At 42.3% G+C, this 22,967-nt stretch overlaps 1 protein-coding gene across 2 annotated transcripts; it reads left to right on the forward strand.

The window, feature by feature from the left end:
- Window positions 1–1,360: 1,360 nt before the first annotated feature.
- LOC141784290 (serine/threonine-protein kinase 26-like) lies at window positions 1,361–22,854 on the forward strand. 2 transcript variants are annotated; one of them, XM_074662072.1, is made up of 12 exons: window positions 1,361–1,783; window positions 14,899–14,967; window positions 15,073–15,234; window positions 15,344–15,400; window positions 15,796–15,904; window positions 16,367–16,524; window positions 19,272–19,457; window positions 19,919–20,061; window positions 20,199–20,295; window positions 21,657–21,719; window positions 21,849–21,985; window positions 22,105–22,854. In XM_074662072.1, exons 1-12 carry the CDS (start codon window positions 1,763–1,765, stop codon window positions 22,118–22,120), a joined length of 1,218 nt encoding a protein of 405 aa, XP_074518173.1. In that variant the 5' UTR covers window positions 1,361–1,762; the 3' UTR covers window positions 22,121–22,854. The 2 variants fall into 2 exon arrangements, with proteins under 2 accessions (XP_074518173.1, XP_074518174.1); XM_074662073.1 differs by having other exon boundaries at window positions 1,363–1,783; window positions 21,849–21,976.
- Window positions 22,855–22,967: the final 113 nt, after the last annotated feature.

The following is a 22,967-nucleotide window of genomic DNA, read 5'->3' on the forward strand; positions in this document are numbered from 1 at the left end:
ATATCTCCAAAATACCTGCCATTTTTTCTAGTTTGCTTGAATGGCCTTAAATGACTTTTATTGATCTTAACTGTTGTTGTAATTATTTTGCTTTGTACGACCATTAACAAACTTGTCCATGCGATTTTATATTTCGTTTTTGCTGAAATTACTTTGCTTTGTATGACTTTAAACAAACTTGGTCATGTGAATTTTCACTTTTGTTGTAATTACTTTGCTTTGAACGACCATAAAGGAACTGTAATAACATCATTACTGTAATGTTTTTCAGGGAATGTAATGTGACTGTAATGACAGTGTTGTGTTGGAGAGGTGAACATACAGAGCTGCTTTATGTGTATGTGTGTGTGTGTGCTGTTATGTTCTTGCTTATTGTGTTTATTTATTTATCATTTTATTTTTTTATTTTTTTATTTTATTTTATTATTGTTTATGTATATATATACTTTTTCATATGTATATATAATTTTGCTATCTTGTATTACGCTACTCTGCTCTTTATGTTGTTATGAATCTGAGGATTCCCTCGAAAACGAGATAACTTATCTCAAGGGGTTATTCCTCGCAGTAAAGAACTGTTAAAAAATAAAAATAAGAATCGAGATCTTATCAGATTCAACGTTCTGTGTTCAAAACAACATTTTACTGGATATGAGTGCGGAGGTAGGGTATATTTATCAACAGTTAGAGAAAGCTATGCTCTATATTGTTGCTAATAATCATATTTAAAAGTGTGGATTATGATCAGGCAGATAAAAGATATTTCTATCTACAAGGGAGAGATTTTCAAGATCTCCACAGTCCCTTCAATAAAGTGTGGTAGAAATGTAACATATTTCGACTTTAAATATACATAAAACTTTAATAAATAATGTTTTTTTAAACCACAAAAAAGCTCTATTTAAAAAAATCTGGTAACAAGGTTTCTTATCATCAGACATGGTTTACGAGTAAAAAATAACATATGTTGTTAGTGAATGCAGAAGTGAAGAGAAACTTGAGTGTCAAACTTTACGATTTGCACCTGAAGGCAGCATGGAAGCTTTCCTTTACAAAATTAAAAAAAATCTTTGTGGTTTTTTTAAATGTTTTGCGAAACAAACAGTTATGAAACATAAGTGAAAAAATAACAAACATTAAAAACAAAACATAAAGTCACGTGATAACACTACATTTAAATTGATATAGAAGCCTGTTTGTTGTAAATTCGGCCAAACTGAGGAAAAAAGGGAAAAACTCTTAACTCAGACTAGTCTAATCTGTTATCATTGTACTACTTAATATAATTATAGCTAACATAATTATTTGTTATAAGTCAGAAAAGGCCTGTTAGGACAGTGACGGTCTGACCAGCAGGGGGCAGTCGTCCTCCTCCGGTGCTGATTTTCACGCACTCTTCGCTCCTCCCCTGAAGAAGGCAGTAACCAGCTCGTCATCCTGCTCGTTTGCTCAACACTTTTTTTTTTTCTGTTGCTGCACATTTACAACTAGTGTGTGTGTGAGAGAGTGTGTGAGTGTGTCAGACTGTGTGTGTGTGTTTTCTAGCTCGTCCACTTCTTTTTCTGCCGCTGCTGCCGCCGCTCTCTGCGCACAAAGCGACTCTTCCGTCGGGTATAACTCCTCTTCCTCACTTTGAGCTGCTTTTCTGGGAGTTTATTCATTCCTGGAGGAGTCCCCGAGGAGACGGAGAGAAGCAAGCCGAGGAGACGGAAGAGACAGAGCTGGAGGTGGAGAAGAAGGGCGTTCATACTTCGAAGTAACCATGGAAGTTCCTGGTATGCAGGTGAGTGGAAAGGTGGACGCCGCGCTTCGTCTGAGGCTGCTCGGTCTGCGTTTGTGCTTTAAAGTCAACTCAACAAGTTCATCAACACATGGGAGACCGTGGAGCAGCTTTCCTACATGTTTCCTACATGTTTCCTACATGTTTCCTACATGTTTCCTACATGTTTCCTACATGTTTCCTACATGTTTTAGAGAGGTAACCTGCTCATTGTGTGGGACATAACTCCAAACACACCGTGTGTTCTTCTCCCAACAAGCTCCAGGAAACAGCGCATCAGTCATTTCAGATCACCATTCTGTTCCCACAGTCTTCACTTATATTTCTACATTTTTTTAAAACGCAGTGACTCGCAACAGTTGTCATGGAGTGTTGTTAAACATCCACTGAATACACTGTTCAGAGATTGGAGTCATTTTCACCGTGGTGTGTGTGTTTCTGTTAAAGCTGTGAAATAATCTGTCCATATCCCTGAAGTTATCACAGACTGAACAACAATGTGAGTTTCATACTCTGCAACCTCTGCTGCCATGAGAGCCATTTAGCCTCAACTCACCTCAAATCAAGTCATCCAGGAGCCACAAAGTCTACTTTATCTTCATAACAAAGACAAAAAAAGGTCCAGAAAATTATAAACATTAAAAAACAAGTGAATAATTATCCAAAGAAGAAGCTTTTTGTTCATTAAACTGTACATGTGATATCTTAGTTTTTTATTTTAAAAAATTTTGAAAATATGTTTTAAAAAACAAGAAAAAATTAAAAAGTCATATGTCATAAGTTTGCTTTTAAAAAAAAAAAAAAAAAAAAATTCAGTAAGTTACATAAAAAATCAAGCAATGTAATAATAATGATAATCAATAAAATAATAAATAAAAATATTAAAAAAAAAAAACATTTGCGAACTTTTTTCAAGAAATAATAAATAAATTAATAAATTAAAAATAATATTAATAAGGATTAAAACCCTGCAAAAATACAAACATTTTGAAATGTCAGATGTTTGCCAAAATTTCATAAAATTGCAAAAAAGGAAATTTTAAAAATCAAGTAATTATATTAATAATAATATTAATAATAATAATAATAATAATAATAATAATAATAATAATAATAATAATAATATTAATAATAATAATAATAGTTATAATAGTAATAAATAAACAATTATTTGTAAAAAAAAAACATGTAAAAATTTGCCAACTTTTTCCAAGTGATAAAGTAAAATTAATAATAATATTAATAATGATAAAAATCCTGCAAAAAAAAAGTAAAAAAACAAAAAAAATTTAGATATATGCCAAAATTTCATGAATTTGCAAAAATAAAAAATAAACAAATAAAAATCTGTTAATTTTAAGGAAACAGAATTTAGTTTATTGTTAAAATTTGCTGAAATTAAAAAAAAATTAAAAATCGCAAACATTTCACAAATTTTCAAAATCTTCAAAACTTTTGATTTATTTGTATGAATGAAAAAATGTCAAAAAAAAAATAAAGGCTTGATTACAAGATGTGTTGTATATTTAGTTCAACAAAATGTTGATGTATGTTTTTATTTAGTGTCAATGTCTTTAATCATCAACAGCCTCTGTAAGAAAAAGAAAAATTCTTTATTTAAATGATAATTTTTTTAAAGCTAAAAGGAGCCACTGCAAAGGAGTCAAAGAGCTGCATGCTGCAGAGCCTTATTCTGTACAATCTAAATAGTGATTTAATGATGTTTATGTTACTTATGAATCACTCGATGTTAAATTTTGGCGCTATCGGTCAGCCTGAAATAACTGTTGGGGGCTTTAAATTGCCTCTGCAGTGTTTTACCTGTTGCATTTTAATTTGATGAGTTTTACAATGACTGAAACTCTGTAGGAAGTTTGTAGTTGTCTTCTGGTCTCTGTACAATAGTGTCACTTCAGGGATTTGTAACGTATTGTTAGTAATCTAAGCTGTAATTATGGTGACTTAATCGCTCTAATTACTCTCTTTAGTTCCACAGTGATGTTAGAAAAAGAGTTTTTTGGTGTTTTTGCCTCTGAAAGTCTTCACACAGGGACATATTTAAGAGCTGGCCCTCCACTCTGACTGTGTGTGAGTTTATTGTGACTTTAGAGTCGGTGTTATATGTCCATGAAGAGCCTCTCTGTGTGGTTACATAACTTCAGTTCATGTGCTCTCCCCACAGTGACTCACTGTGTCTGAGGGCTTGTTTCAGCGTATTTATAGCACACAATCTGCTTCATTCGTTATAATGGGACTGCAATTACAGGCAGTAAGGTGTGTCCACCTCAGGTATCTCTGTGACACGGCCTCACTGACCTGTTTTCCCGTGTGGGGACTGGTGACGCCCTCAGAGTGAGAGAGTGTTGGGGATTTGGTGATCAAACAAGCTGGTGTGTTGGGTTGTGAACTCAGCGGACACACTGAGCGCGTGTGGCTCCAAAGGTGTGTAAGACAGGTCATTATCCTGTCTCTGTCCCTGGCTCTGTCTCTGTCGCTCGGCCGTCTCTCTCAGGTGTGTCTACCTGTGGGCCTGTCTCTGTGGCTGTCAGCTCACTCGCTCTGCCTGCTCTGTGCGTCCCAGGTGGGTGGAGACAAAGAGTGTCACAGTCGGCTTGAATCAACACTCAGGAAACACACCTGTCAGCCGGCAGCAGGCAGCAGCAGGCAGCAGGCAGCAGCTGCAGCAGCCTGGATGTGATGTTTGACGTGTGTTTCACCGTCATGGCCGACATGTATGACCACGGACTGTTCATGATTTCTGCTGTCTTAGCAGAAACAGTCATTGGTGGGACTGTAGCTCTGTCCGTACGGCTTTTTGAATGTTTTTCTCTAAACAAAAAAAGAAGCGGTGTAAATGTTTGGATTCCAGCTTGTAATTGTGAACAGCTCCTGGTTCTTGTATTTGTAGACCGATAACATTTTGTTGTGGACAAACGAGACGGAGGAAAAGCTCATCTTAGTCTTTGGAAAACACAACACTGATTGTTGTTTTCAGCTTTCATTGATGACTTTATTTACAAGCTACAAAGGAATCGATTATGAATAAACCAACAACTTGAATAATCTTTGGTTACACTCAGTTTAAAGCTAGCTGTGTTCCTCATATAAAGCGCCATTTTAGCCTCTTTTAGCCTTTTGTTTTAGTCATAGCACCACCGACTAGGACATTTGTATTTCCCTATCAGCTCAAATCAATAATAAATTCTACCACGTTAGCATCCAGCTAGCTAGCAGAGCCAAGTTTTTAGCAGCTCAGGAGCCAAATATATTATCTGTAAGAGATATAAACCTGTTAAACGGAGAGACTGAGGGGAACGCTGATGTAGATGTAGTGTTCCAAGAAGCTACCTAGCTTAGCATCCTGACGCTACATTATTTGGGGGGTGTCACTCGGCACATATGTGTCTTGATATTGGCATAACCAGCTAAGTATACAAATGGTTGTCCTGATAAATAAAAACATTTCTAAATGAAGAACAAATGAAGAGTTCATTTGCAAAAGCAGATAACTCAGTTTTAATAATTTTTTTCAAAAAAATCTGTTTTTTTATTGTTTATTGTAGATGATCTCAGTCAAACCAAGGTCCAGTGTCTTTGACAAAGGAGATATGACATAACAACATAGAAGTAACTAAAAAATTCAATACAAAAAGTAAATCACAAGCATCATCTCATTTTTTTCCAAAATGGCGTCTATCTGTTTTTGCAAATGAACTCTTTAAATATTAACTTTACATTATGTTAATTCATAGAAATATTATCCAGTGTTAATGCTAATGTAACTATCTAAAGCAGCTTTTTTGCTAACATGCTTGTGCGTCACAAAAAATGTCAAGATGTGTCAGGACTGTGTGGCTGTTTCTTTTCTTTTACTTTCTGCAGTGTCAATCAAAGACAGAATTAGCTTCTTCGATTGTGGATTATTGGTTATTGATTTTCCATTGGACAGTAAACAAAAATTATTGCACATTAAAAAAACAGTCGGTTGCTGGATAACATCTTTTGTTGACAAACTCAAAGCACTTCCAGTGCCGTACACTCGTTACTTCATTTTTTTTCTTTTTAATTAAAATAAATATTCACACATGTAGTTTGTGCTGTACAGCTCCAGTGAGGCATGATGGGAAACCAAATATCTGAGTGTCAGGACACACTGCACACCATCTTCACAGTAGATTAATTAAAAAATAAAAAAGCAATTCAAGTTCCAGAAACAGTGACAGAGTGAGCGCTCTGTGTTTGTTTTTGTTTGGTTTTCAGATGTAGCATCAGAGTCAGTGCTCTCACTGCTATAGACAATCTTTGACGCTAATTTTTGTTAGCTCGTCTCGTGTCTAGTTCAGAGACTGAAATTTTGTAAAAAAAAATGATAATTGATCTAAACTTTTCCATATATAATTAGGATTAATCAATAAAATTGTTTTTTCACTACCCCTAGTGGACAGTTTTGCACCAACCCCCTAGTGGTGGGAGAAAAAATGATTCACAAAAGTATAAACACTTTTTGTTTTTGCAATTTTTAAATCAGGATTCTTTGTTAAATTGTTTTTTTCTTTCAAATTGAAATCCTTTGTTTTAGTCTTTGTCTTTAAGTAGTCTTAAAGACTACTGTTCTGCTGTTCTCCAGCAGGGGGCGATATGTTTTTCTTCCACTGTCTCATAACATGATATCATTTTTTGGGGGGGTGTTATGGCTCCTCATTCAGCCTTTGGTCAGGAGTGAGAAAAGCAAACTGACGTATCAGAAGAATCAAAGAATCATGACGGACTGGACTCGGCGTCCTGAAAATGGTGAAGAAGGAACAGGAAGTGGTCGGTTCCTGGGCTTCATGGGGTGAAGGTTTCCTTTCTCAGAGCGACGCCGAGGGTTTGAAAAGGAGGAGCCAAACGTTCAGTGTGTTGTTGTTTATCCAGGGGAACTGGTCGCTGATGAGTCGGCAGATTTGGCCGAACTACCAGAAGACTTGGTTAATCCAGAGTTTAAAATTATTCATTTATTTATTTAAATGAAACGTAATCAAATGCTTTCTGTTTCCTGAGATTTTCACGATTTATTTCCTCTGTAAATGTTGTTTTTTGGTTTTACCGGAACATGAACATGAAGTTTCAGTTTCATTTCTCCACAGACCTGATAAGACGATGATTACAGACGTCATCCTGAACACATTTAACGTCTTTCCGAGGTTTCTGAGTCTAAACTAAATGACTGGATCAGACTTTTATGACCTCTCTCGAGCAAATCCCAGGTTACTTTTTCAAACCTGCACGATTGTGACTTTTATAAGCACATCTGTGCAAAATGATGTGCAAAACAAGGAGCTGCATTGCACCGATTCGTCTCAGGAAGTGGCAGGATGTGGAGTCATGTTAGAAGAGTTGATGACAGCTGTTTGGTTTGTAGTAGTTGAAGATGTAGGTCTCTGAGAGTCGGAGTGAGACTGGAAACGTTTGGTAGAATGAGATGGTCTGGTCTGGTGTGGTGTGGTCTGGTCTGCTGGTCTCTCTGCCCCCTTTGGAGGAACCCATCCTCTGGTCCCGTCTTTGCTGCGTTCAGGTGCAGTCCGTTCCAGCAGGTTGCTCCTAAATGGCAGATTGCAGGGAAGCCTTCTGCAGGTGTGTCTGCAGATCAAACACCAGGGAGTGTCCTCCTCCTCCTCCTCCTCCTCCACCTCCTCCTCTTCTTCTCTCTGTAACTCCTGCACCTTTTCAGAGCTCCCGTTCCCACAGTCCGGGATCCCGTCACGGCTCGGTGACGGCGTGGAAGGTTGGGCCGACGTCAGTCCTCTCTGTTTGTGTGTCAGTGGGTGAGAAACCAGAGGAGAGCCGCCTGAAGCTCAGCTTCACCCGTTTCCTTTCCTCCTGGGTTTGTTTACCACCATGGTGTTCCTCAGGTCAGGGCTTTCACTCAGACGCCGCGCTGCCTCACAGACCTGTGCTGTGGTTTCATAACATGTCACACTTCAGATCGGGGACGGTATCAGGTCAGGTTCTAGTCATGGTGCCGTGACGTCAGGAAGTTTGTCTGATGGAGTTTGTCTGATGGAGTTTGTCTGATGGAGTTTGAAGTGAAACACCAACACCAGCAGCGTATTTAAAGATAATCTGCTCTTCATTCTGCTCTCTGGAGCCGGATCCACCAGCTGGGCCTGCAGAGACCAAGGAGCAGTTTCCCTGAGCGAAACACGGAGAGGGAACTGGTTTCTTCTGACGACGTGTGCTTCTTTAGGATTTTAACCCAGGAGTCGATTGGAGTTGTTTTTCCATCCTGTTCCCAACATTTACCCCCCTCCTCAGACCCGTGGCGAGGTTTGGAGCCTCTGTGACAGGGCGTGGGAAAGTTTCCCGTGCTGGATGAGTCGGCGTGTCATGTCATGTTTCTCCTCTGAGCTTAACCAAACAGGAAGTGCTGGAGAGCAGAGATTCTCACATGATGCCGCTCTGCAAAGGTCATTTCTGTCAGAGCACTGTGTTTGTGCTTCCTCCTTCTGCAGCTGTGACCTTTGACCCCAGGGCACACACACACACACACACACACACACACACACACACACACACACACACACACACACACACACACACACAGCGCTCTGTGTTTGGACACTTGGAGCCCTCTTGTTAGTGAAAACATGGATCCTGGCTCTCGCTCTTTCCAAAGCCTGGTCCAGGTTTTCCCGGCGGCTCCTCTGACCCCTCAGACCCCCTCCTGCTCTGACCTGAATACTCTGCTTATCTGCAGCGCGGTCCTCATCCACGGCCAGGCTGTGAGGCTCAGGTGTGCCGTCTCTTTCCCACAGCTCCCTGAGCGCGAGCGGAGACCTCTGAGAGACTGTTGGAGCGGCGTGGCTCCTGAACACGGTGGAAACACTGACCCAGCTCCTCCAGAGTCAGGACATGTTGTGACAGAAGTCAGGAAAATATGAGCGTGAAGCTAACGCAGAGCTGAAGATCTAGCTTGTTAGCAGCATGTTTTAATCTGAAACTCTACCAGTGAACGTTTCACACAGACTTCAGGACGGGGGACGGTGTTGGAGCTCGGTACTGATCCTGCTCCAACCTGAGGAGACCTCTGGACGCCTCTCTGTGTGTGATTCAACGTGTTAGCTTTTTTCCAACCCTGCTCATAAACAAAGACTAAAATAAAGGACTAAAATTTTAAAAACAATCAGGAAACGTAGCAGGAACAGGCCATACTGCCCTCTAGTGTTTCCACAGAGTACCTCACAGTGTTCAGACTCAGAATTGCATTTACCACTTTGGCCTGGAGCTGTCACTGACACATAAACCACTGTTGAGGTGTTGTCTTTGTTATGAGCTAAATGCTAATGCTAAACCAAACTGAACTGATCCAACCAAGACCAGACTGGACTGTTCCAAACCGGACCAACCTGGACTGATCCAACCCAGCCAAACTAGACTGATTCAAACTGTACCAAACTGGACTGATCCTACAGGACCAAACTGGACTGATCCAAACAAGACCAAACTGGACTGATCCAAACAAGATCAAACTGGACTGATCCAAACCTGACCAAACTGGACTGATCCAAACCTGAACAAACCGGACTGATCCAAACCTGACCAAACTGGACTGATCCAAACCGGATCACTTGGTGGAAACTTATCGTTGTAGGAAGTAGACTTGTTTTTGTGTTCCTCTACGATGGTAACTAGTCGTGTTTGTTAACAGCTTATAACCAATCGAAACAGTCCCTCTACCTGACTGTAGGTGGCGCTGCTGCTCTGATGAGAAGCTGTGTTTGAGAGAGGTTAAGGTGAGCTCTGGTTTTCAGGTTGACTCATGTCTGCCTGTGAACAACGTGGGGGAGGCAGATCAACAGACGCTCAGGGGAAACAGACCAGCTTTAGGTTTTTCTGCCTGCTTTGGTTAAACGTTAGCAGGAAACGACTTCTACCAGCGTTTGGTTAAAACCTTCCCAGGCCGTGTCCTCTGCAGTCAAACATTAACGGATCATTTTGACTGGAAAGGTTGGTTCACAGTTTCTGGACCAACCTGTTGAATATTTAACGTCCTCTCCATGTTTTTGTTTTGTCCCTCAGCAGAGACTGAAAGGTCCCAGCGTGTCCTCTGAGGTTTAGATCATCTCTGTGTCCTCTTTGTGTTTTAGAGCTCATCCTCCAAACCCCAAACTTCCTCCTGCTCCGACCAGCAGAGGAAATCAGATCCTCTTTAAAGACGCAGAGGTTTTAATCTCACACAGGTGACTCAGGTGGTCCATGCTCCTGGTTTGTGAGACACACAGAGCACGGCGTTTTTTCAGTGTGTGTTTAAGTCAGCTGTGACGACTGAGCAGAGCTTTAGCCTGAAACACACGCCCCTGATAAGGACCAGGATCTGCACTCTGAGCTGTAGCATGGTTTCACCTCAGGGCTGTTCAAACTGACGCTGATGTTTTCAGAGACGGCGCTCAGGATACGATGCACCTGTCAGGGCCAGAGACGGGGAAACCCCTCACTGGTCAGCGTGCTGTGACATCACGTCTGATATCTTTACGGCCACTTCCTGAAAACATCTTTATCACCGTATTAACCATAAAAACACACAGGAGTAGAGCAGAAACAATCTTTATGTTAAACGGTTTCATGGTAGAGCTTCTCCTGCACAGGGACCAGAACCACCAGAACCACCAGAACCACCAGAACAAAACGTTCAGAGTCAGGATCCCGTTTGTGATCCTGCGTCACCAAACCGATGCTTACGGGGACGGTAGATAACTCCAGGGTGAGTCAGAGTAATCAGTGGTCGTAAAAACACGGTCAACAGACTGAGGTGGATCCTGACCAGAGACTTGATAAAGACCTGGACTCTACGCCCCAGGTGGATCAGGAACTCATAGGAAGCCTGGAGGGTTTTAGCCTCACCAAGCTAGCTAAACTGAAAGTATCAGCTGTTTCTATCAACATGCTAACACGGAGCCAAAACTTTGTGTTTAAAATGATCTCTCAGTAAAAAAAATATAAACACATGACGCTCGAGGAAAAACAGAAGAAGTTTCTGGATCACGTCAAAAGTTTGTGATGTTTTTGTCTGAACCAAAGTGATAGTTTGACGGCCTGACGGCGTCCTCCCTCCTTTAGCCGACTGCTGCTAAAAATAACTCCAGGAGTCACATACCTGTGTGTGTGTGTGTGTGTGTGTGTGTGTGTGTGTGTGTGTGTGTGTGTGTGTGTGTGTGTTTCTCTCCCTGGTGTGCTCTGAATGCTCATGACGTGTCGGTCAGAGGCGTTGTGTTCCTGCCTGGTTGCTCTTCATGTCGACTCATTAGTTCAGCGTCTCGTGCTGTGTTCAGGTTTTTCTTCAAGTGTTTGTTCAGCTCCAGACTTTCTGTGAATGAGAGACGAGATGACAGGACAGGTTCCTGTGCCCTGATGTGTTTTAAAGAGTCATTAAATCATCTGCTTTCTGTGGTTTCAAACAGACTGATGTAGCCTAGCATCTCAGGTTGTCAGAGTTTGTGCTGTGTGTAATCACAGCCACACACTCAGTGTTACATCACGCTGCATCTGTACCAAGGTAACTTTATCAGTCTGACTGTTACTTTCTATTTTTCTATTTATTTATTTAATTTAACCTTTTTTCAACAGGAATAATCCCACTGAGATTATCAGAAAATCTAGTTTACAAGGGACTCTTAACCAAAAACAAATATACAAAATATATATATATATATCAAGGGAGTCATGGCCCAAAAAGGGAAGGAAAAAAACAAAACAGACAAAGAAAACACAGACAAACAAAAAACAAAAACAAGGAAGTCTTGGCCCAAAATAAAGAAAAAAAAACAAAACAAAACAAAGAGAGTCTTGGCCCCCAAAAAAGACAGAATAAAACAAACTAAAAAGGGAGTCTTGGCTCTAAAAAAGAAAGAAAAACAAAACAAAAACAAACAAACAAACTAAAAAAAGAACAAGGGAAAGTTGGCCCAAAAAGAAAGAAAAGAACAAACATAACAAAATCAAAACAGAGGGAGTATTGGTCCCTAAAAAGAAAGAATAAAACAAAACAAACTTAAAAAAAGGAGTCTTGGCTCAAAAAAAACAAACAAAAACAAAATAAAAACAAGCAAAAAAAGAACAAGGGAACTTTGGCCCAAAAAGAAAGAAAAAACAAAACAAAAACTACTAAACAAACAAAAAAACCAAGGAAGTTTTGGCACACAAATAGAGAAAAAAAACAAAACAAAACAAAAAAAAAACAAACAAACCATAAATAACAAGGGAGTCTTGACTAAAAGAAACAACGAACAAACCAAAAATAGATAAAGAAAAGAGAGTCATGGCCAAAAAACAAAACCAAAAAAAAAAACAATGGAGTCTTTGCCTATACATGATGGTCCATGTGCTGCGCAGTGCAGCATGGGAAACTGAGTCCAGTGTTTGTAGAGAGGCAGATGAGGCATGGAGGATGTCACAGTCAAGGACAGATGAAAAGTTACCTGAATTAGTTTTTTTCTGAGCAACAAATGAAAAACATCCTTAGTTTCTGTTTAAAAAAGCTTCATGCTCAGGTTTTTGTTCAGTTCAAGGTGTGATGGCTAAAAAAAGATTTTCTCAGGTATTTTAAAGAGTGGAGCCCTTCAATCCCCTCGTTTGACGGAGTAAAAATCTGTTTGTCAGTTTATGTAGACCTTTCTGGACAGCGCTCAGCAGCCTGCAGCTGATTGGCTGCACTCGTTAGGAAAGACCCTGAGGTGTGAAGGATGCTGTCATCTGCATAAAAATGAAACTTTGTGATTTGTGTTAATAAGTCATGTAAAAACGTCACAGAGACGAAGGGGAAAGGGCTGAATACAGACCCTTGTGGAACCCCATGTTTTATCCTGAGACAGGTATGAGATAAGTGTCCTCCTGCTCAGGTAGCTTTAAACCACTGAACCGGTTCAGAGAGAGCCCAGCAGTGGTGAGTCTGCAGGATTAGAGTGATCCGCTGTGTCCAAGGCTTCGGATCGATCTAAGACGTCCCTGAGGAGTGTCACTGTCAGAGCTCATTTTTCTATAAATCCTATGAATAAAATGACGTGTTGTCCCTTTAATCTGTGAAACTGGTCTGTGCAGTGTGTGTGTGTGTTAAAGGGATTCCTCTGTTTCTGTCTGCTGTCCTCTGTTTTCACTCTCATCCTCTCTCTGTTTCCTGCGTCTCTGTGTGCCAGGCTCAAAGTATCATTAGACACTAACCACTGTATTTGCTGACAGGGTGTGGCAACACTGTGGGCACAGTGTGTGTGTGTGTGTGTGTGTGTTTTATGAGTGTGTGGTGACTGTTCTTTTTTTAGGTCAGGGAGGAAGCTAAACCAGCATCAAATCATGCGCTGCTCTGGGTGTGTTGATGAAATGTTTCTTTAGACATGTTTTAGATTTAAGGATTGAAATGGAAGAGTGTGTGTGTGTGTGTGTGTGTGTGTGTGTGTGTGTGTGTGTGTGTGTGTGTGTGTGTGTGTGGTGCACTGACTTGCGTAACGAGTGCTTGTTGAGGCCATGGTGACCACACTTGAAGCTCTGTAACTGTATTTAGTGCGTTTAGTTCCTGTAGCTAACTTTGTTTCTGTGTTAGCATTCAGGCTAACAGGTCTTCACTGACACTGTGTTACAGAAGGCTGTTAGCATCCAGGCTAACAGGTCTTCACTGACACTGTGTTACAGAAAGCTGTTAGCATTCAAGCTAACAGGTCTTCACTGACACTGTGTTACAGAAAGCTGTTAGCATTCAGGCTAATGGGTCTTCACTGGCACTGTGTTACAGAAAGCTGTTAGCATTCAGGCTAACAGGTCTTCACTGACACTGTGTTACAGAAGCTGTTAGCATTCAGGCTAACAGGTCTTCACTGACACTGTGTTACAGAAGCTGTTAGCATTCAGGCTAACAGGTCTTCACTGACACTGTGTTACAGAAGCTGTTAGCATTCAGGCTAACAGGTCTTCACTGACACTGTGTTACAGAAGCTGTTAGCATTCAGGCTAACAGGTCTTCACTGACACTGTGTTACAGAAGCTGTTAGCATTCAGGCTGGATCTGTTTATCTCTGATGAACTGTTTAGTTATGTATTATTGGCTGAAGTAGGGGATCTAGTGTCCTGAGGTGGTTACAGCAGTTGTTTAAGCTGTTTGGAACCTTGCTGTAAGCCAGCCATGAGCCTGTTGCGCACTTTTCTTAAGTTTCCCTGAGAGTTTTTTAACTTTTGGAGTTTTTTACAGAGACTAACTGTGAGATGCTTCTGTGATGAAAGATGAAACCGAAGTTGTATCGATTTATGCTAACTGCTAGCATATCAGTGCAATTTCCTTTTACATTAGCATCAAGCTAGCGGTATGTTGTTTATATTGTTTTGTCAAAGAGTAAAGTTCATTTCTTTGTGTGTTCAGCTCTTCAGTCAAACTTCAAGCTAAAAAAATATCAAATATAGAAAATACAGAAAAGAAAAACTAGACTCCACATTCCCTCCTCTTGCTAGGCTTCATTCAAAACTTTTAAAAACTTTTTTTTCTTTTTCATGACGTTAAAAACGTGAAATGGTGGTGATAAAAATGAGATGAAGACGGTTTGCTTTGACGTCGATTCACATGAAGTAACAAGCGTTTGAGTTTTCAGCCGCTGTGGTCACGGCAGAGTTTAGGAAACCAATTTAAGTCAGCCGTCGGGCTTCAGAGATAGTGTGTATGTGTGTGTGTGTGTGTGTGTGTGTGTGTGTGTGTGTGTGTGTGTGTGTGTGTGTGTGTGTGTGTGTGTGGTGAGGCAGCTGTGTGTGCAGTTCCTGTTATCTTCAACCGTCATGCTGGCTTCCTTCTGTGTTTTTATGGTGTTTAGTGTGTGTGTGTGTGTGTGTGTGTGTGTGTGTGTGTGTGTGTGTGTGTGTGTGTGTGTGTGTGTGTGTGTGTATGTGTGTGTGTGTGTGTGTTGCAGGGTAAAGTGTGTGAGGAAATGTGAGTGTTTGCTGTAGGGACAGAGATGGAAACAGCTCTGGTGTTTGAAAAAGTCGTCCTCAGGTTTTGCAGGTTTTTCACCCAAACACTCAGAGATGGACTCAGTTTGTAGAAACTTCCAGAAGGAGAGAGTAACTGTGTTGAGCCTGGACTCATCAGTTTTTGGTGTTTCCCCCCTCAGAGCTCTCAGATCGACCCAGAGGAGCTGTTCACCAAACTGGACCGGATTGGAAAGGGATCGTTTGGAGAGGTACGAGTCGTTTGTGTTTGATCGTCTTCTCTTTGTGACTTTTCAGTCCAGACGTTTCTCTGTAGAGCCGTTTCATCTGCAGCCATGGTTCTCCTCCCCCTGCAGGTGTTCAAAGGCATCGATAATCGCACCCAGAGCGTGGTCGCCATCAAGACGATCGACTTGGAGGAGGCCGAAGATGAGATCGAGGACATCCAGCAGGAGATCACGGTGCTGAGTCAGTGCGACAGCCCGTACATCACCAAATACTACGGCTCCTACCTGAAGGTACAGCCCTCTCTGTTTGTCTTTGACCTGTGTTTCCCTCCACAAACTTTCCATGAGTGATTTGGAGGATGAGCAGTGTTGGAATAAGAAACCATCCTCCATCTTTCAGGGCAGTAAGCTGTGGATCATCATGGAGTACCTGGGTGGAGGCTCGGCGCTCGACTTGGTGAGAGATCAGCTGAGGTCATGGATTAAAAACTGATCAACCAGGGAACGAGTGTGAAGTTATCTGTAGAGTAGTTCAATCTGTGAGAGCCACTGTTTTCCTTTAGTCTGATCTGAGTGTGTGTGTGTGTGTGTGTGTGTGTGTGTGTGTGTGTGTGTGTGTGTGTGTGTGTGTGTGTGTGTGTGTGTGTGTGTGTGTGTGTGTGTGTGTGTGCTGAGTCTCGCCTTGAATGAAACTGAACAGGGCGTGTTGGAGCTCCAGGTTCAGCCTCCGGCATGTCGACGAGTGTTTTCTACCTGTGTCATCACTCACTGTGTGTGTGTGTGTGTGTGTGTGTGTGTGTGTGTGTGTGTGTGTGTGTGTGTGTGTGTGTGTGTGTGTGTGTGTGTGTGCAGCTGCGGGCGGGGCCTTTTGATGAGACTCAGATTGCCACCATGTTGAAGGAGATCCTGAAGGGACTGGACTACCTGCACTCAGAGAAGAAGATCCACAGAGACATCAAAGGTACTGCTCCCTGATTGGCTGGTTAAAGACAGGAACACAGTCCTGCTCCCTGATTGGCTGGTTAAAGACAGGAACACAGTCCTGCTCCCTGATTGGCTGGTTAAAGACAGGAACACCGTCCTGCTCCCTGATTGGCTGCTTAAAGATGATGCTCCTCCTCAGTTTTCCCTCACTGTGCTGATGTTTTCCCTTCAGTGATGTTCAGAAAACTCCACATTTCAATCCAGACTTTGCATTCGCCCCCTAGTGGTTGAGTTAAAACACTGCCTGAACTGAAAGTCCAGATTGCATCTGTTGGTGACTGACACACTTTAACGAGCTGTGGCTAACGAGATGCTTTGAATGTCTGAAGCTAAACCAAACACAGAGGCTTTAAACTATTAACAGATCAATTAACAGAAACCTCGTTAACCCTGTCCCTCGTTAACCCTGTTTCTCGTTAACTCTGTCCGTCGTCCACAGCCGCCAACGTCCTGCTGTCCGAGCACGGCCAGGTGAAGCTGGCTGACTTCGGCGTGGCTGGTCAGCTGACGGACACGCAGATCAAGAGGGAAACCTTCGTGGGGACGCCGTTCTGGATGGCTCCGGAGGTGATCCAGCAGTCAGCGTACGACTCAAAGGTAGGGCATCCAACGTGACGCGCTCAGAGGGACTGGGCTCTGGTTGGTTTTGATGATAACAGTAACTTTAAATGTTACTGCACCTTTAAGAAAAACCCTGATGTAGATGTAGATGGTGAAAAGAAGGGGACCGAGCACAGAGCCTTGGGGGACGCCTCGGGCTGGATGAGCTGAACCAGTGGTACCAGGATGGTGCCAGTTCAGGAGGACTGTGTGGAAAGAGTGTGGGCGTCACACAGGGCTGTTTGAGGGTCTGGTCACCTGACTCAGGTGTACTCCTTAAGGCTTATGGTCACCTGCTCCCGGCTCCATGTTTGCGTATCGCCGTAGCAACCCGGCCTCTTGGATCTGGTTTTGTTTCTGCTTTCAGGTCGTTTGCATCGTTTCCTCAGTCGTCCCGCTTTGATTTGCATCGGATAGAAAACACGGCGTTCTCCTGGTGTTTGGGCTCTAAGGAGGAAACACAGGTTGATTCCACCTGTGTGCACCTGCTGCTTTCACACACACACACACACACACAGAGGGGAGAGTGTGTGTGTACTACCTGAGCACAAAGTCAACAAATGTGTCGGGATAAAGAGGAGAAAGAGGTGACGTGGGTCTGTGTTTGCTGCTCGACGTCTGAGGATGTTTTGGAAACAGATCCATTAGGGTGTGTGTGTGTGTGTGTGTGTGTGTGTGTGTGTGAGTGTGTGCACTCTGTGGTTTGATTCATGGGAGTGTGTGTGCACAGATTGGTGTGTTTGTAACTTTTGTCAGAGTTCTTTCATCCTGGATCACTGGTTTAACTCTTACGTCAGCGTCTGTGTGTGTGTGTGTGTGTGTTAAGGTGTGTGTGTGTTAAGGTGTGTGTGTGTTAAGGTGTGTGTGTCCTGTGCAGGCTGCCATATGTTGAGTGTGTCTCAGTAATGGAGCCGCAGAGTTAACAGTCAAACAGTGACCGAGCATCCTGTTGTAATGTGACCCTCAGCCGTGTGTGTGTGTGTGTGTGTGTGTGTGTGTGTGTGTGTGTGTGTGTGTGTGTGTGTGTGTCTGTGTGTGTCTGTGTGTGTCTGTGTGTGTGTGTGTGTCTGTGTCTGTGTGTGTCTGCTCCTTACCTGCCACATGGCTGCTGGGGCTGGTGTGACTTTCAACCTGTGTGTGTAACGTCTGTGTTTACATGACTCAGTGTGTGTGTGTGTGTGTGTGTGTGTGTGTCTGTGTGTGTGTGTGTGTGTGTGTGTGTGTGTGTGTCTGCTCCTTACCTGCCACATGGCTGCTGTGGCTGGTGTGACTTTCAACCTGTGTGTGTAACGTCTGTGTTTACATGACTCGGTGTGTGTGTGTGTGTGTGTGTGTGAGCCCAGGTTGACATATGGTGTGTGAGAGTGTGTGTCTCTGCAGTTTAATCCGTTTTTCTGAGGCAAACAAACGTTAGCGCAGCAGAAGCTGGAGCTCGTGGTGTTTTCTGAGAATGGACGGTTGATCTGACGGTTGACGGAGCAGAAATGATCTTAAAGGTTCACCGCGCTCTGACGCTGGTTCGGTTTGAGCGACAAAAAACACAGAAGAAAAATGTTTTTACTGAATTTGTTTTGTGTGTCAGACCTTAATTCATCCTGTCATTAAATAACATTAATAAAAATCTTAAATGTGAAAGAAACGGAGCAGAGAGAAGAAGAACCTGATAAAATCTGCCTCTCATAGTCTCTGATCGACTTTATCTTCACAATAAAGACCACGAAGTGAAACAAATAAATTAAAAATAATAAATACAATGTAGTAATAGATTATTTGAATTACATTTTTTGTGTTTATTAAATTGTGATATCTTAGTTTTTAATTTGAATTAATATGCAAATGTTTTAAAATCTTAAAAAATAAAAAAGACATATTTCATAAATTTACAAAAATTATGAAGTTTTAACAAGTTGCAAAAATTTTTAAGAATTTTAAATTTTCAAAAATTTGCAAATATTTTTTTGATTTTTTTTTGTGTACAAAACTTGGAAAAGTTTTGAAACGTCTAAAATTTGTCAAAATTTCATAAATTTGCTTAAAAAAAAGGTGATTTGAAAATTTTGTGACATTTTCCACAAAAAAGGAAAACTTTATAAAAATTGCAGATATTTGAAAAAAATAAAATGTGCAAAATGTGCAAAAGCTTCAAAAATTTTGATTTCTTTTGTTAATACAAAAAATTGACAAAATTTTTTTAAAGATCTTAAAAAAATGTAAATAAAAATTAATGTCAATAATATTATTTTAAAGCTATGGACCATGAGGCTCCAGAGCCGAAGGTCGACAACCCTTGAGCTGAACGTGCTGATTTACATTTAATTTTTTATTGTTTTCAAAAACAACCAACAAAACAAACATGAAAGCACACACAGTCAGTTTCCTGGTGTCACAGCTCACGTTTGAAGTATTTGATCAGTTCATGAATTTAGAATCGATCAGGTTTATATGTTTTAACTCTTTGAAGCCAACCTTACTTCAGCTCTAAGTTCCCACTTCACTTTGTTTTTTTTTGGAGCTTATCTTTAGAAAAAGTATTTATTAATTCAAACGTTGATATCAAGCTGTGGCCTGATGAAAAATGTGCTCCCAGCTGTGTTTTTATCTGTGTTTGAACAGCGTCTGTCTGTGCTGAAGAGTTAGTCGCTAAAGGAGAAGTAGGAAACGTCTCTTACTCAGGTCTGGACTCTGTCACATGACCACAGGTGTGTCCCACAGTCTGAGGTCTGACCCTGTCTCCCTCCCTCCAGGCTGATATCTGGTCTCTGGGCATCACGGCCATCGAGCTCGCCAAGGGAGAGCCCCCAAACTCGGACATGCACCCCATGAGAGTCCTGTTCCACATCCCCAAGTCTCCACCTCCCACGCTGACCGGGGACTTCTCCAAGAGCTTCAAGGAGTTCTGCGAGGCCTGCCTCAACAAGCAGCCGTCGTTCGTAAGAGACAGGCTTTCCTCTGCTCCGTCACACGCTCTGCTTTCTGTTTCCTTTGATTCACTCAGTAAAATACACGTTACAGCGGGGGTTACATGTGTTAAACACACACAGAGACAGGTGTAGTCTGTGTTTGAGGCGTTTGCTTTTCCTCTCTCAGGTGTTTGAACTCTTCTTTATCCACAGATTTTATTTCTGCTGCGTTTTGAACGCTTCAGAGGGAAAAACTGAATGTTTTTAATGCCAGTCTTTGTAAAGCTGTGTCTGTGATGTGGTTGTTGTAGCGTCTGCTGCCCCCTTGTGGACAAACAGCCTCTCAGCTTTGTCCTGTCTTTCCCCTCCTCTTTAAAAGCATGAGCTGTTATTAATCACTGACGGAGCAGACCGACACCAAGAGGTCTGCCGTCTGAAAGTTGAAAGTTGAGAAATGTAAAGAAGTTTAACCCTGGATGTGTGCTCCTCAGCGCCCCACAGCCAAGGAGCTGCTCAAACACAAGTTCATCGTCAAACACTGCAAGAAGACGTCGTACCTCAGCGAGCTCATCGACCGCTTCAGGAGGTGGAAGGAGGAGGGACACAGCGACAGCAGCTCCGACGACTCCGACAGGTAATCTGATTACTGTGCCGAGACCAGCTCACTTTTTCTCCTGTTCAGACGAGACGTTCAGACTGTGTTCGATCCTGTGAGTAACTTCAGTGTGTGTGTGTGTGTGTGTGTGTGTGTGTGTGTGTGTGCGCGCGCAGTGAGTCCAGTAACAAAGAGAACAGCGAGTCGCCCGAGTGGAGCTTCACCACCGTCCGTAAGAAGAAGCCGGATGGCAGGAAGGTGCTCAACGGAACGGTTCGTACCACCTGAGTCTGAGCTGAACAGCGCCGCTGCTGGTCGTCATGGGGGGGACAGGTGGACAGGGTCTGGACTCAGTGAATTAAGATGGTTATAAACAAATCTTTATAGTTTGGATGGAAGTGAATATGTGGCCTCCAGAAGGTCAGGTTCAGATCTGACTCCTCATGGTAAATATCTGTGATGGGGAGAATCAACGTTCAGAGAAAAAGCCTGAATCAGACGTTTAAAACTCAGAGAAAACTCTGTGTGAGCTCCATCCATGCTTGGATTGATGTTACACCAGCAGAAACTCAGGACAGGATGCAGAAATATCCAACATCCTGTTCCCTTCACATCAAAGATGTTTTGGTTTCTGTCCAGACTTCTGAGTCTGTCCTGTACCTGTGTGTTTACTGATCAGTCAGACTGAGAGAGTTCAGACGTTTGAGGACTGAACAAAGAAAAACTCTTAAAAAAGTTTGAGCTCAGGTTGATCACTGCTCAACCCCCGAGCTGGAGGAAACTCTCCTGCAGGCTGAGCAGAGAAAGGTCTCACACTTTTTAAAATATATTAAAATAAAAAAACAATAATCAGCCAATAGGAATGAATGGGAAATGATCTGTTGCTATGGAAACCGATATCTTCAACCCCCTTCCATTAAAGATATCTATAACAGCATATGTAGGTATCTTGAACTGGAATCACACCTAGTCAGAATGAAATTGTAGATATCTGCAACTAGATTTATGGAAAGTCATAATTTAGTTGCAGATATCTATAATCAAGTTACAGATATCTGTAAATTTATTGTGGTTAGAGATATCTTAAACTTTTATTTTGACGAGTCAAATTGTAATCACGGATATCTTGAAACAGAGTTTGGACTAGGGGAATTGATGTTGCAGATATCTGTGATGATGACAAAAGTCGTAGATTTCTTGCACAACTCTCTAGTGAACGTAGCTTTTGTTTCCCACAAAGTCCCTGATTATTAATTTGTTTTATTTCACGGCATTTTCTAAATATCTCGTCGATGACAACAGTCACCGTTTCTTTTGCTGGGAAAACTGTTAAAATGATTTTTCTCTTCTCTCCTCCAGTTTATCTGGGTCAGTATCCAATGGGAAGCCTCGCGAACGAACATGTTTCTGACAGTCAAAGTCACATTTCAGATATCTTTAACTGTGATTCTGGATAGTCCAAACTGAATCAGAGATATCTGCAAGTGACATTTAGGATGGTGACGAGGTGAAGGGCAGCTTTCAGGGAGTCAGTGCAGATATCTGTAACTCAGTTTGACTCAGTGGAAACTCAGTTACTGATATCTCTAACTGTCACTGTGACTAGTCAAAACTGACTTTTGACTTTTGTGCAGGGTCAGGATCAGCTGAGTCGATCGGCCAGCCTTGCGTCCGTCATCTCTCCGGTCTTCACTGAGGTGAGTCTCCATGGCCTGTGGTGTTTCTCTCAGAGCTAGCGGCTGTAGCGGCTGTAGCTATGCCTGCGTGTATCTCCGGGTGGAGCAGACCCCGCCCGTCTCTAACACCCCCTGTTTCCTCTGGTGCAGCTGAAGCAGCAGCACAAAGAGCACTCGGAGCAGCGGCTGGCCATCGAGGAGCTGGAGCGTAACATCCGATGGGCTGAGGAGGTGTGCCCGGGGATCACGGACAGGATGGTCACCAACATCATTGACAGGTACCACAAGTAGGTTTGTCTCTGTGAGCCCCCCCCCCTGACGTGTGTGTGTGTGTGTGTGTGTGTGTGTGTGTGTGTGGTTCCTGCGCCTCCTGGTGGATAAACCAAACACCTCCTCCTCCTCTCAGGTTCTCCAGCAACTGAAGGACGGCCGGGTGGAGACGGCTGTGGAGAGAGACTGTGTCTCCGTACGGTGACGCTGCTGGACCATTCAGAGGAGATTTGCTGTGCGATGTCTCCCCACTGCACACACACACACACACACACACACACACACACACACACACACACACACACACACTACACATGTTAAACACACACTATCCTCTGTAAAACCTCCCTGCTGCTGGGTGAAACCCTGCCTCTGCCCGTGTTTTCACCTCTTTTTGTGTTTTTGAGCTTTATTTTGAAAAACGCTCCTCCAGCATGAGCCCGTCATCGCTGTAACCAGGAAGTGCCTTAACGACCAATCAGACTCACAGGAAGTGGTGTTTGAATCAGACAGGAAGGGGTTCAGCCCGTCAGCAGTGGTGTTGTGTCATGACTTGCCTTGACTTTGTAGATGTTGATATGTTTGTTTGTAGCACTTGAGACAGATTATATGCCAATGATACGTTGTTGTTTGTTTGTTTGTTTGTTGTTGTCTTCAGTGACGCTTTGAGTCGCAGCTCCCTGATCTCAGAAACCAGCCTGAAACTTTTCTACTCTGGGATTTCTCAAGGTGAAAATAACAGACATGAACAGACAGAAACAGACAGAAACAGACAGAAACAGAAACAGACAGAAACAGAAACAGAAACAGACAGAAACAGAAACAGAAACAGACAGAAACAGACGGAAACAGAAACAGACAGAAACAGAAACAGACAGAAACTGACGGAAACCGACAGAAACAGACGGAAACAGACAGAAACAGACAGGTACAGAAACAGACAGAAACAGACAGAAATGGAAACGGACAGAAACAGAAACAGACAGAAACAGACAGAAA

Source organism: Halichoeres trimaculatus, unplaced genomic scaffold (genome assembly GCF_033239565.1).
Source record: "Halichoeres trimaculatus isolate MK-OKI-2021-1 unplaced genomic scaffold, fHalTri1.1 fHalTri1_scaffold_22, whole genome shotgun sequence".
Taxonomy (NCBI): Eukaryota; Metazoa; Chordata; class Actinopteri; order Labriformes; family Labridae; genus Halichoeres; species Halichoeres trimaculatus.

Coding starts and splice junctions, on each gene's coding strand:
- LOC141784290 (XM_074662072.1), top strand. CDS start 1,763: ATGGAAGTTCCTGGTATGCAG. Junction 1,784..14,898: donor TGGAAGTTCCTGGTATGCAG/GTGAGTGGAAAG, acceptor TTCCCCCCTCAG/AGCTCTCAGATCGACCCAGA. Junction 15,235..15,343: donor ACTACGGCTCCTACCTGAAG/GTACAGCCCTCT, acceptor TCCATCTTTCAG/GGCAGTAAGCTGTGGATCAT.